Genomic DNA, 16,795 nt, shown 5'->3' with positions numbered 1-16,795 from the left:
ACTTGAGTTCTGACATCTTTCCTTCATAATCGGCGACTGAGTGCGTCACAAGTTTCCGACTGGCGTTTATACAGGGATTTCAGAATTCCATGTATTATCCTGTGCATTATGCCTCTCGGAACAACTACATAGGTTGAGGATCATTAGTTTTCCTTGGTCAGGCTAGTATTTGTGAGCACGCTGATGCCCAGGACTTTGGATCAGTGTTTGTGTGTTCTACATGCCCAGATCTGTATGGGGCAGCCTTCATGTGCCGTTCGTGCACAGGGCAATATAGGGTGGCTCTCATGAGCACTTTATGCCATGGGTGTATATGCTTGTGTTCATAAGTCCTTCTCTTATGCACTCGCTGTCCAACGCACCATTGACTTTTCCCTCTCTTATGCATGACTTATCCAGTGCCACTCTCTATAGCACCCTTTGTACCCCCTATGCATTCCCTGCGGTATGTTGCATCAGATACCATGTGTCCTATGCACTGCTTGTCCGGCGCTTCATAGGCAGCTATATCTCCTATGCATTCCTTGTCCAGCACTGCATAAGCTACTCTCTCCTATGCACTCCTCTTCCATCACTGCATAGGCTGACCCCTCTCTTATGTACTCCATGTCCAGATCTACACAGGCAGCCACCTTTCCCGTGTACTTTTTGTATAGTGCTGCAAAAGCTGCCCTCACTGCTGTCCACTCCTTGTCCAGTGATCCATCCCCTGAGATCATCTTTCCAGCTATGGTTTGCGCCCCCCCCCCTCTAAAGACGCCCCACTTTCCTGGGAGCTCGCTCTCCAGCGCTGGATATGGGTATTTCCCCGAGATGAATGGGCCACCCCCCTGTACCCCTCTCCCTGAGGCTGCCCCTGTCGTCCTCGCCTCCTCTACAGTGCTTGCTTCATGTCTCGTCATGTTCTCCCCTTTTTTCTCAACGCTGTGCGGAGAATTAATATTCTATATTCTTGCTGCATAAACCACTCGTGATCAGCAGCCCCCAGAGCCAGGTCCCCAAAGCAGGCGAAGTTCACCCCTCCAGTAACTCCAGGGACAGAAGCAACCCGCCCCCTCCCCCAGAACCGCCCTTCCAAGCGGGCTGACGGGAGGGGGGCTTGGGCGGGGAACCCAGCTCTTTCATGTTCCAGCTCTGGAGAACACCTCCCAGCCCCTCTTCTCTGCCTCTCCTCCAGCACACAGATCCAGGCAGGGCACGGTGGAGCGGGGGCGGTGCTTTCTGTCGCCCCCTCGCCCGGGAGAGATAGCGCTGGCTGCACGGTGCCTCTTTCTCCGAACTGCCCCGCAGCCGTAGAGTTGCAGGTGGAGATATGCGCTCTGAGGTCTCTAGAAGGCGCTAAGCGGGCTCGCAGAGCCTCTGCGTCCTGGGGGCGCAGGGCCAGCAACAGGAGATGCGCTTGGAGTGGGAGGGCTCCTCCTGTGGTGTGGGCAGTTGCAGCAGACTTCCCCTGTAGACGAGCTGACGGTCTTGGACTTGCAGGTGGCTGTTCGACCCCCTCTCCCCAGCTGCATTTGCTCCCTCTGGGTTTCTAGGCGCTTCTGGTGGTCAGCTGAGGACGGACGGGGAGAGTGAGGTGGATTTTCTGAGGGTTTGAGGGATCTCTCAGGCAGTGGTTCCTACCGGGGATGGATGGAGTCGCAGAAAGATCTCCTGTGTTGCAGATTCTGGACTTACAGATTGGTGACTCTCCCCTGTCCTCAAGCATTGGGCTTTGAGTTGGCTCTGGCCAGTCTGTTGCCTGTAGAGGCCGTCTCCGAGGGACGTCCTGCGCTGCGCGCTCTCCCTGGGTGGATGGATCTGCAGTGAAAGACTCGAGTGTGGCTCTGGACTTGTTGCTGCCTGGGCTCTCCTGTCTCCATCCGGGCGCTCAGCCTGGCTTCTAGCGCAGGGCTCTGGGAGGAGATGCTCTTAGCCTCCGAGGGACCCCCTGGGCCGCGCGTCCTCCTGGGGTGGAAAGAGCTGTAGTGGATATTTGACTTGCTGTTATCTGGACCCTCCTCTTTTGTTCTCTCCCTTGACTGCCTCCTCCCTGCTCTCCCTCCCGGACTACCACTGCCTGGATTCCTCCTCCCAGGCCCTCGCCCCAGGACTTGCTCTTGCCGAGACTGGCCTCACTCCTCCCTGGTTTTGTGTATAGGACTTGTTGAAACCTGGCCACGCTTCTGTCGCCCTCTCACTGCCGGCCCAGGTTGGATGACAGTGCCTTGTCTCTCTCCCCTTGCAGGATGGCTCGCTTCGGAGAGACGGTGGTCGGCCGGCCGAGCTCGGCGGACGGGAGCTCGGAGAGGAGCAAGAGCCTGCCGACGGTGGCCCCGGCGGCTGCCCCGGGCTCGCAGGCCGCCTTCAAGCAGTCCAAGGCGCAGCGAGCGCGCACCATGGCGCTCTACAACCCCATCCCCGTCCGGCAGAACTGCTTCACAGTCAACAGGTCCCTGTTCATCCTGGGCGAGGACAACGCGCTGCGCAAGTACGCGAAGAAGCTCATCGACTGGCCATATCCTTTCATGGTGTCCTGCTGTGTGTGTGAGTGGTGGGGGCTGTGAGTCCGGAGGGAGGATGGGCCAGGCGAGCCGTTTCTGGGCTGCCTGGATGTGGGTGGTGGGTAGCGGAGGTGGATAGACTGCGCCCTGGCGTGGATATTGGTGCGGAGCCGACGCTGTGTACGCTTCACGCACAAAGTGGCCTTTCAGATAGCGAGGCGTATCTGTGCCGCAGTAGCGCTTTCGTGGCCCATTTACAGCATTTACTGTATGTATGCGCACGTGCGTGTTTGTAGACTGCACTGCCGTATGGAACGCGTGCACGCCTGTACTCCGTCACTGTGTGCTTGTTGGGGTGGTGAAGATGATTGCTGCAGTGGTGACAGATCTACGGTATAGGTGTGGACAGCACAGCCTGTCAAGTACAGTGTACCCGCAGGTACAACAGTGGCGACGAGTCCCCCTGTTTATGAGCCCACTGCGCCTCCTTCCTTGCGCAAAGCGGCGCACGAAGCGACCTCCTTGCCTAAAGCAGCGCACGAAGTCATCTCTTTGTCTGATGACTCTTCCTCGTGCAAGCAGTTCTCAGCTTAGGGCCAACGTGTACTATACAATCTAGGCCTATTTATTTGCCGACTCCAACTAATGGAGCCTGCCCACCCTCTGCCTGACACAAGGTACCTGCTAACCGTGGCTCTACCTGCAGCTCACCTGCCCCGTGCTTTGGGCCTGTTTCCCCTCAACAGCTGTTCTTCCTCTCCCCAACCACGGGAAAGGCAGTGGCCCAAATTGCCCAATGTTCAAGCCCCGTCCCTGGAGTGTGCAGAACCAACTGAAGGTACTGGAGGACTACTGCTAGAACCCTCCCCCAGCTCCTCACACACCCTGCGTTATATTTCTCACAAGCACAATGTCATGAAATACGGAGCTAAGACGCGTCAAGTCTGAGCTGTGATCTGGCCCGAACTACTACTGCAGCTCTGTTGCTCTATCCGCAGCTCCCTCGCCTGCCCTGCTCTTTGTAGCTCCGTCTTCTGTTCTTTACTCTCCGCCTGCAGCTCTGATTCTCCGCAGCTCCGTCTTCTGCACACTAGCTCTGTATAGCCCCCTCGCCTGCCCCTGCTCTCTGTGGCTCCGTGTTCTGCGCTAACTCGCCGCAGCTCCGTCTGTTGCTCCAACACGCTGTGGCTCCACCAGGTGGTCTTGCTCTCTGCAGCTGCATTCTCTTTTAACTCTATCGAGCTCCATGTCCTGCCTATCTGCAGCTCTGTCTTCTGATCTAACACTCTGTAGCTCTGTCTGTCGCTCTAACTGTAGCCGTCTCTCGCTGTCTCTGCATCACCACGTCCTGCTGAAACTCTCTGCAGCTCTGTCTCCTGCACTGACTCTCTCCAGCTCGGTCTCCGGCTCTAACTCTCTGCTGCTCTGTTCCCTGCTCTTACTCTCTGCAGCTCTGTCTCCGGCTCTGACTCTCTGCAGCTCGGTCTCCAGGCGTAACTCTTTGCAGCTCGGTTTCCTGCTGTAACTCCCTGCATTTCTGTTTCCTGCTCTGATTTTCTGCAGCTCGATCTCCAGCTCTGCCTCTCTGCAGCTCGGTCTCCTGCTCTTACTCTTTGCAGCTCAGTCTCCTGCTCTTACTCTCTGCAGCTTGGTCTCCTGCTCTTACTCTTTGCAGCTTTGTCTCCAGCTCTGAATCTCTGCATCGCTGTCTCCAGCTCTGAATCTCTGTAGCGCTGTCTCCAGCTCTGAATCTCTGTAGCGCTGTCTCCAGCTCTGAATCTCTGTAGCTCCGTTTCCTGCTGCAACTCTCTGCAGCTCAGTCCCCGGCTCTGACTCTCTGCAGCTCGGTCTCCTGCTCTTACTCTCTGCAGCTCTTTCTCCGGCTCTTACTCTTTGCAGCTCAGTCTCCTGCTCTTACTCTCTGCAGCTTGGTCTCCTGCTCTTACTCTTTGCAGCTTTGTCTCCAGCTCTGAATCTCTGCATCGCTGTCTCCAGCTCTGAATCTCTGTAGCGCTGTCTCCAGCTCTGAATCTCTGTAGCGCTGTCTCCAGCTCTGAATCTCTGTAGCTCCGTTTCCTGCTGCAACTCTCTGCAGCTCAGTCCCCGGCTCTGACTCTCTGCAGCTCGGTCTCCTGCTCTTACTCTCTGTAGCTCGGTCAGTTGCTCTGATTCTCTGCAGCTCTTTCTCCGGCTCTGACTCTCTGCAGCTCGGTCTCCTGCTCTTACTCTCTGCAGCTCGGTCTCCTGCTCTTACTCTTTGCAGCTTGGTCTCCAGATCTGAATCTCTGTAGCGCTGTCTCCAGTTCTGAATCTCTGTAGCTCCGTTTCCTGCTGCAACTCTCTGCAGCTCAGTCCCCGGCTCTGACTCTCTGCATCTCGTTCTCCTGCTCTTACTTTCTGTAGCTCGGTCATCTGCTCTGACTCTCTGCAGCTCGGTCTCCTGCTCTTACTCTCTGCAGCTCTTTCTCCGGCTCTGACTCTCTGCAGCTCGGTCTCCTGCTCTTACTCTCTGCAGCTCGGTCTCCTGCTCTTACTCTTTGCAGCTTGGTCTCCAGCTCTGAATCTCTGCATCGCTGTCTCCAGCTCTGAATCTCTGTAGCGCTGTCTCCAGCTCTGAATCTCTGTAGCGCTGTCTCCAGCTCTGAATCTCTGTAGCTCCGTTTCCTGCTGCAACTCTCTGCAGCTCAGTCCCCGGCTCTGACTCTCTGCAGCTCGGTCTCCTGCTCTTACTCTCTGCAGCTCGGTCTCCTGCTCTTACTCTCTGCAGCTCTTTCTCCGGCTCTGACTCTCTGCAGCTCGGTCTCCTGCTCTTACTCTCTGCAGCTCGGTCTCCTGCTCTTACTCTTTGCAGCTTGGTCTCCAGCTCTGAATCTCTGTAGCGCTGTCTCCAGTTCTGAATCTCTGTAGCTCCGTTTCCTGCTGCAACTCTCTGCAGCTCAGTCCCCGGCTCTGACTCTCTGCATCTCGTTCTCCTGCTCTTACTTTCTGTAGCTCGGTCATCTGCTCTGACTCTCTGCAGCTCGGTCTCCTGCTCTTACTCTCTGCAGCTCTTTCTCCGGCTCTGACTCTCTGCAGCTCGGTCTTCTGCTCTTACTCTCTGCAGCTGGGTCTCCTGCTCTTACTCTTTGCAGCTTGGTCTCCAGCTCTGAATCTCTGTAGCGCTGTCTCCAGTTCTGAATCTCTGTAGCTCCGTTTCCTGCTGCAACTCTCTGCAGCTCAGTCCCCAGCTCTGACTCTCTGCATCTCGGTCTCCTTCTCTGACTCTCTGCAGCTCGATCTCCAGCTCTGACTCTCTGCAGCTCTGTCTCCGGCTCCAACTCTCTGCAGCTCGATCTCCAGTTCTGACTCCCTGCATCTCTGTCTCCTACTATACCTCTCTTGAGCTCAGTCTCCTGCTGCAGCTTTATGCAGCTCGGTCTCCTGCTTTGACTCTCTGCTGCTTGGTTTCTGGCTCTAACTCTCTGCAGCTGTCCCCGGCTCTGACTCTCTGCAGCTCTGTCCCCGGCTCTGACTCTCTGCAGCTCTGTCTCCGGCTCTGACTCTCTGCAGCTCTGTCTTCTTCTCTGATTCTCTGAAGCTATGTCTCCTGCTCTGACTCTCTGCATCTCTGCCTCCTGCTCTGACTCTCTGCAGCTCTGTCACCTGCTCTGAATCTCTGCAGCTCTGTCACCTGCTCTGACTCTATGCAGCTCTGTCTGTTGCTCTGACTCTATGCAGCACTGTCTGTTGCTCTGACTCTATGCAGCTCTGTCAACTGCTCTGACTCTCTGAAACTCTGTCTCCTGCTCTGACTGTCTGCAGCTCTGTCGCCTGCTCTGACTCTCTGTAGCTCTGTCACCTGCTCTGACTCTCTGCAGCTCTGTCTCTTTCTTTGACTCTCTGCAGCTCGGTCTCCTGCTCTGACTCTCTGCAGCTCGGTCTCCTGCTCTGACTCTCTGCAGCTCGGTCTCCTGCTCTGACTCTCTGCAGCTTGGTATCCTATTCCAATTTTCAGCAGTTCGGTGTCCAGCTTTGACTTTCTGCAGCTCTGTCACCTGCTCTGAATCTCTTCAGCCCTGTCTCCTGCTCTGACTCTCTGCAGCTCGGTCTCCAGCTCAGATTCTCTGCAGCTTAGTCTCCGTCTCTGAACCTCTGGAGCTTGATCTCCGACTCTGACTCTCTGCAGCTCGGTCTCTTGCTCTGCAGCTCTGTCTACTTGTCTGACTCTCTGCAGCTCGGTCTCCAGCTCTGACTCCCTGCTGCTCTGTCTTCTGCACTGACTCTCTGCAGCTGGGTCTGCAGCTCTCACTTTCTCCAGCTCGGTCTCCGGCTTTGACGCTCTGCAGTTCTGTCTTCTGCACCCACTCTCTGCAGCTGGGTCTCCAGCTCTGACTCTCCGCAGCTTGATCTCCGGCTCTGACTCTCTGCAGCTCTGTCTTCTGCACTGACTCTGTAGGTCATGCAGCCGAGTCTCCTGCAGTAGCTCTCTGCAGCTCGGTCTCCTGCTCTGACTCTCTGCAGCTCGGTCTGCAGCCCTGACTCTCAGCAGCTCATCAGCCAGTGCCCCAGTATTAACTTCTCTGCCCAGGCATCAGCCACTCAACCTAATATATCACCCCCGCCCCCCTGTTGTAAACCTCCTTACTGCAATTTTAATTATCAAAGCTTATTACAGCTCCTTTACTAGCATCTATCTCTCTTCACCAGTACGACCCCCTCAATGTTTTTGCATTAGACTCCCTGCCCCCATACAGCCTCTCTACCCTGGTTTAATACCTGCCTGCATACTTCACTTATCAGAGCTTCTTTCTTGGCATCAGCCATTCTTGCACAGTGCTAGTCCCCTTGCTACCCCCCCCCCCACTTATCAGCATTATCTGCATCTCTACCCTATTTGTGAACCTCCCTGCGAAGGTTATTGGACTTTCTTTTGTAGCAGTCACCTCTCTCACTAGTAACAGTCTCTTTTTGCAGCATAAGACTCCCTTTTCTCAAGTCTCTTCTTCAATATCAAATTATCTGACTCAGCCTCAGCCTCCTCTCCCAGTCGCCGGCCATCTTGGCAGGTTGTCAGCCTTTTTACCTTCAGAATCATCAGTTCCCCTGTTCCAAAAACAGTCCACCTGCCCACCGCCTCAGGATTCCTTCTTAACTACCTGCCCATTTTCTCGTATGAGCCACATAGGCAGCTCCCTTTTCTGTGTCGGCCTCCCCACCACTCTGTTAGTTGGCCTACACCAGTGCCAGCCTCCATACCCCTGGGATAGCATCCCGAAAAGGTTTCAGCTTTCGTAACCTTGACACCAGTCTCGTTTTCCAAGAGTCAGCCCTCATACCCTATGAATGAGCGTAAATATAATATGTTCCAATCTACCTATCCAAGCTTCTAGCCCACCCTTCCCAGTGCCAGCCTCCCAACCCAGGTCACAGCCACCATTCCCCAGCCTTTAGCCTCACCAACCTGGATCTCATCCCCGTAACCCAGGTTCCAGACACCGTGTCCAGGGTAGCCATCGTCCTACTCCAGATTCACCCCCCTACCACAGATTCCAATTGGTTTGTCCCAGTTAGTAGTCTTCCTGCTCCATATTCAACCCCTTAACCTCGGTTTCAGCCTCACAGTGTGAACTTCAACATCCCCTTTGTAGATTACAGACCGGATCTTTGGCACGTGGCCAGCGGCTTTGACCCTGTTCCGCCCTCAAACAGTTGACTTAATTACACGGCACTTAAATCTTGTTTCTTCGACCGCGGCGTGGACCACACAGAGAAGCGCACCTGCAGCACCCTGGAGAGCGGCGCTGCAGCACCTTGGACAGCGGCGCGGCGCTCGTGTTCATTTCCTCATCGGCAGATGAACGAGCCCCGTTTATGCCCAAGAGGGAAAGAGCCGCACGATATTTCCGTCCCCAGATAATGACCGCATCCCCAGATACTGACATTCAGCTCTATTTAATGACACCGTCATGAGCTAATGACACTCACAACCAAACAATGTGCCCGCCTCCCAGAGAGGGTCACTGAGCTCCACACAACCACACTTGCAGCTAGGGAATGACCGTCGACCCAGACACTGATCCATGCCCTTATACCATAGCACCCCCAAACAACAAGTACCACCTCCAAACATCCAGCCATGCCCCAGGACCCTTACTCCCTGGCAAAATGTATGCGTAATTTTCATGTAAGTCAGACATCAGATAAAGTGCTCAATTCATACATAGAACATCAGATAAAGTGTATAAATCGCATAATTTGAAGTGCACAATTGAAGTATGAAATCAGATAAAGCCCGCCATGTATGCATAGGCCACCAGCTAATGTTTAGGATCCCTTTGTACTCAGCTAGAGTGCGTAATTGAAGCGTAAGACATTAGCTAACATGTATATGGCATCTGTGCGTGACCTCGGCTAATATCTGCAAGAGGCGGCTGTGCCATCGGCTGATGGAGGGGTTGTCGGCATTCCATGCTGTCCGCACATTTGGACAGACTCTTCAAGGAGGACCTGCCCGGAGACGCAAGTAAACTATGAGAGACTGAGGCTCCTACGAAGACGCAGCAGGTACCATAAAAACACCGAACACATTCTTTAGAATTATTCATCATCTTGTAAAAAGGTCTATGTCAACAGAGCTGGAGATAAAATACTGACACCAGATTTGAAAAAGTATGTGCCGGCTGGAAAAACAAGGACATCACAATATACAACTGCTTACGTGGAATAAACCAAACCTTGTATTGATTACATTCCGAGGCAGACTGTTATTACATAATCTAAGTGCGATCGAAACGCATCACAATTGCTAACAGATCGTTGACTGTTCCAGAATTGTCTTTGTTATGCATTGTATACTTGGAACTCTCTTGCGTATATAAGTTTGTGCAAAAACAAGCGTTCATATTTGGTTTAATGTTTAGATATACCTTAAATTATTACAAATTAAGGGGCATATTATCAAGAAACGGCGCTAAAATGATCGCGGCGATAATGGGCTTGATAATATGACCGTGAGAATTCCCATAGAAGCCCATGTTCTGGTGTCAACATGGGCTTCTATGGCAATTCTCTGCGGCATATTATCAAGCTCATTATCGCCGCCTTAGCGGCAGTTTCCTGCCGCTAAAGCGGCGATAATTTTAACGCCGTGCTTGATAATATGCCCCAAACTGTTTTCAATTTAGGGTGCTCATACTGTCTACATAAAGGCCCAAGCATTGTGCCTTATCTCTCTTGAAGCACCTACATTTCTATACCAATGGACTACATTTTCTCTAATACATAGCAAACAATGGTTCAGCACTCAAAGTAAGTAATATATTATATAAATTGCATATGAAATTTCGCGGATAAATTATTCATTGACAAACACAGTAATCACGGTGCTTATGTATGCAACAGATAGACAACGTAGATGTCATCATTTTCTTTTTTCATTAGTTCTATATTAGTTTTCTTCTTAGGACAAAATACACAAATGAAATGCAAGATAAATCCAGTATGCAACGCTTTTCGTTCACACGCGTCTGCTTCCACATTCACTACTGGAAGCAGACGCCATGAATGTGACACACTAGAGCATGGGTACTCACAAACTTTCTCTCGGGGGCCAAATTTACAGTGTGGTTTGTGGCCGAGGGCCGCACCGGTGAGGGTGGGGTCAGTGGGGGAGGGGGGCGGGGCTAGAGGGGTAAAAATAACGGTGTCCATAAAATTGAACACAGGCCCCTGCAGCGGGCGCATTCGTCCACTGAGCCACCAGACCCAGCATACACACATCTCTCTCTCGCTCTATATCTCTCTCCCTCTCTCTCTCTCCCTCTCTTGCTCTCCCTCTCTTGCTCTCCCTCCCTCTCTCCCTCTCTCCCTCTGTGTCTCCCTCTGTCTCACTCCCTCTATCTCCCTCTGTCTGTCTCCCACTCTCTCTCTCCCTCCCTCTCTCTCTGTCTCCCTCTCTCTGCCTCCCTCCCTCTCTCTCCCTCTGTCTCCCTCCCTCTGTCTCCCTCTCTCTGTCTCCCTCTGTCCATCTCCCTCTCTCTGTCTCCCTCTGTGTCCCTCCCTCTGTCTCCCTCCCTCTGTCTCCCTCTCTCTCTCTCCCTCTGTCTCCCTCCCCCTGTCTCCCTCCCTCTGTCTGTCTCTGTCTTCCTCACTCTGTCTCCCTCCCTCTGTCTCCCTCCGTCTGTCTTCCTTTGTCTGTCTCCCTTTGTCTGTCTCCCTCTATCTGTCTCCCTCTGTCGGTCTCCCTCTGTCTGTCTCCCTCTGTCTGTCTCCCTCTCCCTCTATCTCTTTCCCTCTATCTCCCTCTCCCTCTGTCTGTCTCCCTCTCTGTCTCCCTCTGTCTCCCTCTCTCTCTCTCTCTCCCCCTGACTCCCTCCCTCTGTCTCCCTCTGTCTCCCTCTCTCCGTCTCCCTTTCTCTATGTATCCCTCTGTCTCCCTCTCTGTCTGTCTCCCTCCCTCTGTCTCCCTCCCTCTCCCTCCCTCTCCCTCCTTCTCTCTCCCTCTCTCTCGCTTTCTCTCCCTCCGTCTCCGTCTCCGTCTCCCTCTCTGTCTCTCTGCCTCTCTGTCTCTGTCTGTCTGTCTCTGCCTCTATCTGTCTTTCCCTGTCTCTGCCTCTATCTGTCTGTCCCTGTCTCTGCCTCTATCTGTCTCTGTCTGTCCCTGTCTCTGTCTGTCCCTGTCTCCCTCTCTGTCTCTGTCTGTCCCTGTCCCTGTCTCTGCCTCTATCTGTCTCTGTCTGTCCCTGTCTGTCCCTGTCTCTGTCTCTATCTCTGTCTCTATCTCCATCTCTGCCTCTATCTGTCTCTGTCTGTCTCTGCCTCTATCTGTCCCTGCCTCTATCTGTCCCTGCCTCTATCTCTGTCTCTGTCTCTCTCTCTCTGTCTATCTCTCTGTCTCTATCACTGTCTGTCTCTGTCTGTCTCTGCCTCTATCTGTCTCTGCCTCTATCTGTCTCTGCCTCTATCTGTCTCTGTCTCTTTCTGTCTCTGTCTGTCCCTGTCTCTATCTGTCTCTGCCTCTATCTGTCTCTGCCTCTATCTGTCTCCTATATGTCTTTATCTGTCTCTATCTCTGTCTCTATCTCTGTCTCTATCTGTCTCTGCCTCTATCTGTCTCTGGGCCTCCACCTGTCTCTGTGCCACTATCTGTCTCTCTGCCTCTGTCTGTCGCCTCTATCTGTCTCTGTCAAAGAGGAAGCTTCCCAAAAGGCCCGTTTAAAAGTCAGCTGTGAAAGCGCTTACAGCTAACTTTTAAAGGGCCTTTTGGGAAGCCTTCCGAAGGTGCCCTGACCTCACAGAGGCCGGAAGTAAACACAGAAGATGGCTGCAGGAGCATACGTAGTGAATACCTATTTAATACGTATTCACTACGTAAGCTTCTGCAGTCATCTTCTGTGTTTACTGCCGCCGTGGAAACTGCAAGGCAAGGTCCGCGGGCCGCCAATGAATGTCTGCCGGGCCTCTGGCGGCCCGCGTGCCTTACTATGAGTACCTACGCACTAGAGGAACAAGCATATTCCAATTCCTGTACTGTATGAATTAACAAAACATAGATGCTCATATATGCCAGTAAATATTAAGGAACTGGTTAATCCCATACTTAATTTAAAGCCCTTTAGAAGTCCTGTGTGGACGATACGCATTGACTACTGGATTTTATCTCGAATTTCATTGGTGTATTTTGTCATAAGAAGAAAACTAATAAACAACTAATGAAGAAAGAAAATTATGACATCTACATTGTCTATCTGTTGCATACATATGCACTGTGATTACTGTGTTTTTCAATGAATAATTTATCTGTGGAATTTCATATGCAATTTATATAATACATTACTTACTTTGTGTGCTGAACCATTGTTTCTATTTTGGTCTTGGAAGCTTTTCAATTTGAAGTCGAGAGGGGCTGTACTCCAGGGTTCGTTGCACCTTTTAGAATATCTTACTTTCACCCACAATATCTATTTTGGTAAGTGCAGTTCTTTATTGCGTCAACCCCTCTGTTTCTTGTTGCACTTTCTCTAATACATGGTAATAAAATATAAAACAGTGTCCACCATGAATATAGCATTCTGATAGAGATTTCTAACTGCAGATTCCTCACCATTTGAATATCCCCAGGCGTCCGCCTGGATCCAGAAACTTTTGCATAGCAATTCTCCCTAGCACTGACAGGTGGTGTTGTACAGAACCGTTCTACCTCATGCCGATCCACCCCTTGAGGATGTGACATCGGGACCAACATATATATGCTACTTCCTTGCACTGGCATCAGTTCCTTTCTTTCCGAGTCAACCTGCTTGGATCTGGAGCTTCAACTGTCATTCAACTGATTTTGGTCTTTTGTCCCTCCCAAAAATTGCAAGTGTGCAGACAAAATGTCACTACAACAAACATGCTTTATGCTCTGTAAGGACTGTACCTGGCAGATGTCTGTTACAGACCCTTATGACATCTGTCTTAGGTGTCTTATTTCCAGACACAACTCAAAGTCAAATTCTTTATGTGCCATGATGAAAAAAAAGGCTACCTGCAACCGCAAGGCAAATCTTGCCATTGCCAAGCTGAGGAAGTTGAAGACTCGTTCCCTATCCAAGTCCAGGGCATGGCAATCCAGGTCGAAGACAAGAGCACGGAAGCGCTCTCGTCCTGAGGTTACTCTCATGGCTGGTATTTGACAAAGCCAGGTAAGTTGAAGAGGAGCCATGAAAACATTTTTAAAAATCCAAATGTGGGCCACCTGAATTTCATTACATATACCATTCAAAGTCGCATGACGCACCCTTCATCTCAAGGCCAGAGAGCCGTTCTCCATGACACAGAGTCACCTTAGATGCTGATGGTGTTACAAATCCTTCGAATCAGTTAGCGGTGCTGGATCAGTTCCAACACCTTAAATTAGCTACAAACAAAATCTTTGGTGCCACACCTGATCCCCCTGTTGCATTTATGGCCTCCATCTGGTTCTCCAGTGGCAGATTTGTCCTCGATTGGCTACTATGCCCTTCAACCTTGTTCTGAGGCCTAGTCAGAGTTTGGCTCAGGACTGTTGATTCACCTTTGGTTCCATTATCAGCACTGGGTACTGCATTATAGTTGGTGATATGGCCGGCGTCATTGCCTTCGAAGTTGGTGCTGAGACCGAAGTCATCAATGCCATTCAAGGATCAGGTTGTTCTCCCTGATTCTTAGACAAACATTCCACCTAGAATTAGGCTCTATGCACAATCCAAGCCTGAGTATTCTCGTGAGGAGTTTATTTTTGATGAAGAGTACCATCCTTGTGAACAAGGGGATGTTTTTGGGGATCTACAGAATGCTAGTGGTCAGGATACCTCACCAAACATTGGAGTTTCGTCCCCTAATCCTGCAATGGCTACTAAGGATACGTCATCATTTGCCTCAGTTATTAGAAGGGCAGTTGAGACTCTTGACCTTATCTTACCCACACAGGATGTCAAAACAGCACTCTTGAACCCAGGGCAATCTTCCAAGAACCGTTACTGCTCTCCAGCAAGGCTCTGGGGGGCCCTATCTGCACAATGCTGCGTCAATCCTTACGCCTGCTTCAAGCAGGCGCAGGGTTTTGACGCAGCATGGGCCTAAAAGTGACTGAGTGAAATCTTGTAGATTTCACTCAGCCACTTTTAGGAGGCGTTCATGCGCCGGAACGCCCCCACCTGCCTTGGAACGCCTACATGTGGCGCAGGGCTTTACAACGTGACGCATCTCCCAGATGCGTCACGTTGTGAATACCCCGCACCATGGCGCAGGATTTGCGCCGCTGCTGCGTCACAAAAGTGACGCAACGGCGGCGCAAAAGTGGCGCAAGTGCAACATAAATCTGCCCCCATGTCTCCTGGGGAGGTATTCACATGCCTTATAGGACAAAGTGACTAATTTCCTGCCGGTGGTCTCTGTCGAAGTCCGCCACATTCTACAGTGTTTAATTTTGGATGGGCAGGATGCTGCAAAATGTTTCATAATGTTAGGTTTGAACTCAACTGACTCTCTAGGAAGAGCAGTTGGAGCAGTTGGAACCATTGTGGTGCTTAGACTCTACTTCTCCATTAGGTCCACAGGGTTCTATTCTGATGTCCAACAGCCACTTATGAACATGCCTTTTAATGCCTCTAGATTGTTTTAGGTAAAACCGGAATCAGCCCTTGAAAGGTTCAAGAAAAGTAAGGGAACTACTTATTCTTTGGGCTTAGCTACACCAACATGGCAGCTTCCCCAACAACAGCGTTCTTCTCAGGGGCTTGAAAGGAGTTATCTGCAAAGACAAAGAAAGTATTCCTCTCAGCAACAACATACCATTCAATCCCTTAAGGGACAAAGTTGTTGAGCTGTTTGACAGAGTTAAGTTGTTGAGCTGGTTGACAGAGTTCAAGTTTCCACCGGCAGCGTTTTACTAAGCCCCCTGTTCTGCAGCAACACTACTTTAATTTAACTTTGGCACAACACAATCTACTGTTTGGAGGTTGTATCACCTTTTACCTCCCTGGACGGAGAAGCATCACCTCGGATCAATTGGTGCTCCAGATCCAGACCCTTCCATTTCTATCCTTCAGACATACCACCCACAACACATCATGAGAGGATAACTTGTCTTTACTCCAAGAAGAAGTTCTAGCTCTCTTAGCCAAGGGAGCAATAGAGAGTGTGCCAGTTCCAGAAAATTGGGACTGGGTGTTACTCCTGTTACTTTCTGTTACTGAAGGAGGATGAAGGCCTTTGTTCAAGCCTAGATTTTCTCCCTCTGAACTTCTTCTTAAGGAAAGACAAGTTCAAGATGCTCACCCTGGCCCAAGTTCTATCTGCCTTTGATCTAGGAGACTGAATGGAAGCTCTGTACTTGCGGGACACATGTTTCCATATTTCTATCCTACAGTCTCTCAGACATTACCTGTGGTTTCAGGTGGGTGAGGTGAATTTTCAGTTTTCCAAGCTCCACTTTGGCCTTACCAATGCACCTCAGTTATTCACAAAGGTGATGGTGGTTGCCTCATTCCATCTGCAGAGGTTGGAAATACCAGTCTTTCCATACCTCGATGATTGGCTAATGAAGACGGACTCAGCTCAAACGGTTGTGACCCACCTGCAGACAACAGCCGATCTGTTGACATCATTGGGGTTTTCCATCAACATGCCAAAGTCACACCTGATTCCTTCACAATGGCTGGCCTTCATTGGAGCCATCCTGGACACGGAGCTCTTCAGAGCCATCCCAGCGCCTTACTGAGTACAGGACATTCGGGCAATGATTCCGAAGTTTCAACCTGTAGCCTTATCTCAGTGATGTTGGCTTTAAGCCTTCTTGGCCATTTGGCCTCCTGCACCCTACTTGCGGACCATGCCAGGTGGCACATATGGGCTTTGCATTGAAATCTAAAGTCCCAGTGGGCTGAGCATCAAGGAACTCTGTCAGATTCCATTCAGGTGTCGGAGGAGACTGCGAAAGACCTACAGTGGTGGCTGCTCTACTGTAATTGGATCAGTGGCAGACTTCTTTCCCTACCAACAGTTGTGATGGATGCAGTATTGTTGAGGTGGAGGGTGTTGTCTGGGAGAGGTGGAGATCAGACGACTCCGGTCTCCAGCAGAGGCTCGCCTCCACATTGACTTGCTAGAGTTATGAGTGATTTGCTTGGCACTCAAAGCATTCCTACCAGAGATCAAGTGGAAATGGGTACAGGTTCTCACAAGCAACACAACCACCATGTGATACTGCAAAGAAACGGGGCATAAAAAAGGGTCTTGGGTCCTATGTCAGGAGGCTCTACACCTTTGGAAGTGACTGAACACTCCGTGCATTTCCCTGATTGCCTAGCACCTGCCAAGATCTTTAAACACCAAGTCAGACAGTCTTAACCAATGGTGCCTGGTGGATCACGAATGGCAGTTGCACTCAGCTGTGGCACAGGGCATCTTCCAACAATTGGGAGAAACTTGCCTTGATGTATTCTCCACTGCAGAGAATGCGTAGTGTCATGAATTTTGCACATTGCAGTTCACAAGATAGTCTTCCTTAGGAGATGCCTTCCACCTACATTGGTGCTCAGGACTCCTGTTAGACTTGCTGCCTCTGCTGCCCCTGCCCAGAGTGCTCAAGAAAATCAAGCAATCATTTCACTCTAGTGGTGCTGGATTGGGTGAGGAGAGTATGGTACCAGAAACATCTAGCCATGGGCACATGTCCTCTGATCTAGGTGCCTTTTTGGGAGGATGTCCTGCTGCAGCTGCAGGACCAGGTCTTGCACCCGAGTCTGAACAACCTACACCTGCATGCGTGGAGATTGAGGGGTGACAGTTGATAACATTCAATAATCCTC

At 51.2% G+C, this 16,795-nt stretch overlaps 1 protein-coding gene across 1 annotated transcript in view; it reads left to right on the top strand.

The window, feature by feature from the left end:
- The first annotated feature begins 1,185 nt into the window (after positions 1-1,185).
- Positions 1,186-16,795, top strand: part of CACNA1E (calcium voltage-gated channel subunit alpha1 E) — a 1,399,715-nt gene continuing 1,384,105 nt past the window's right edge. Inside the window, exon 1 of the mRNA XM_085601759.1 lies at positions 1,186-2,497. Within this exon, the coding sequence (XP_085457885.1) occupies positions 2,229-2,497 (269 nt within the window). The 5' untranslated portion in view covers positions 1,186-2,228. The remainder of the gene's footprint in view (positions 2,498-16,795) is intronic.

This window comes from Triturus cristatus, chromosome 4_2 (genome assembly GCF_964204655.1).
Source record: "Triturus cristatus chromosome 4_2, aTriCri1.1, whole genome shotgun sequence".
Classification (NCBI taxonomy): Eukaryota; Metazoa; Chordata; class Amphibia; order Caudata; family Salamandridae; genus Triturus; species Triturus cristatus.
The sequence above is the reverse complement of the archived record's forward strand: the minus strand, read 5'-3'. Positions and strand labels throughout refer to the sequence as shown.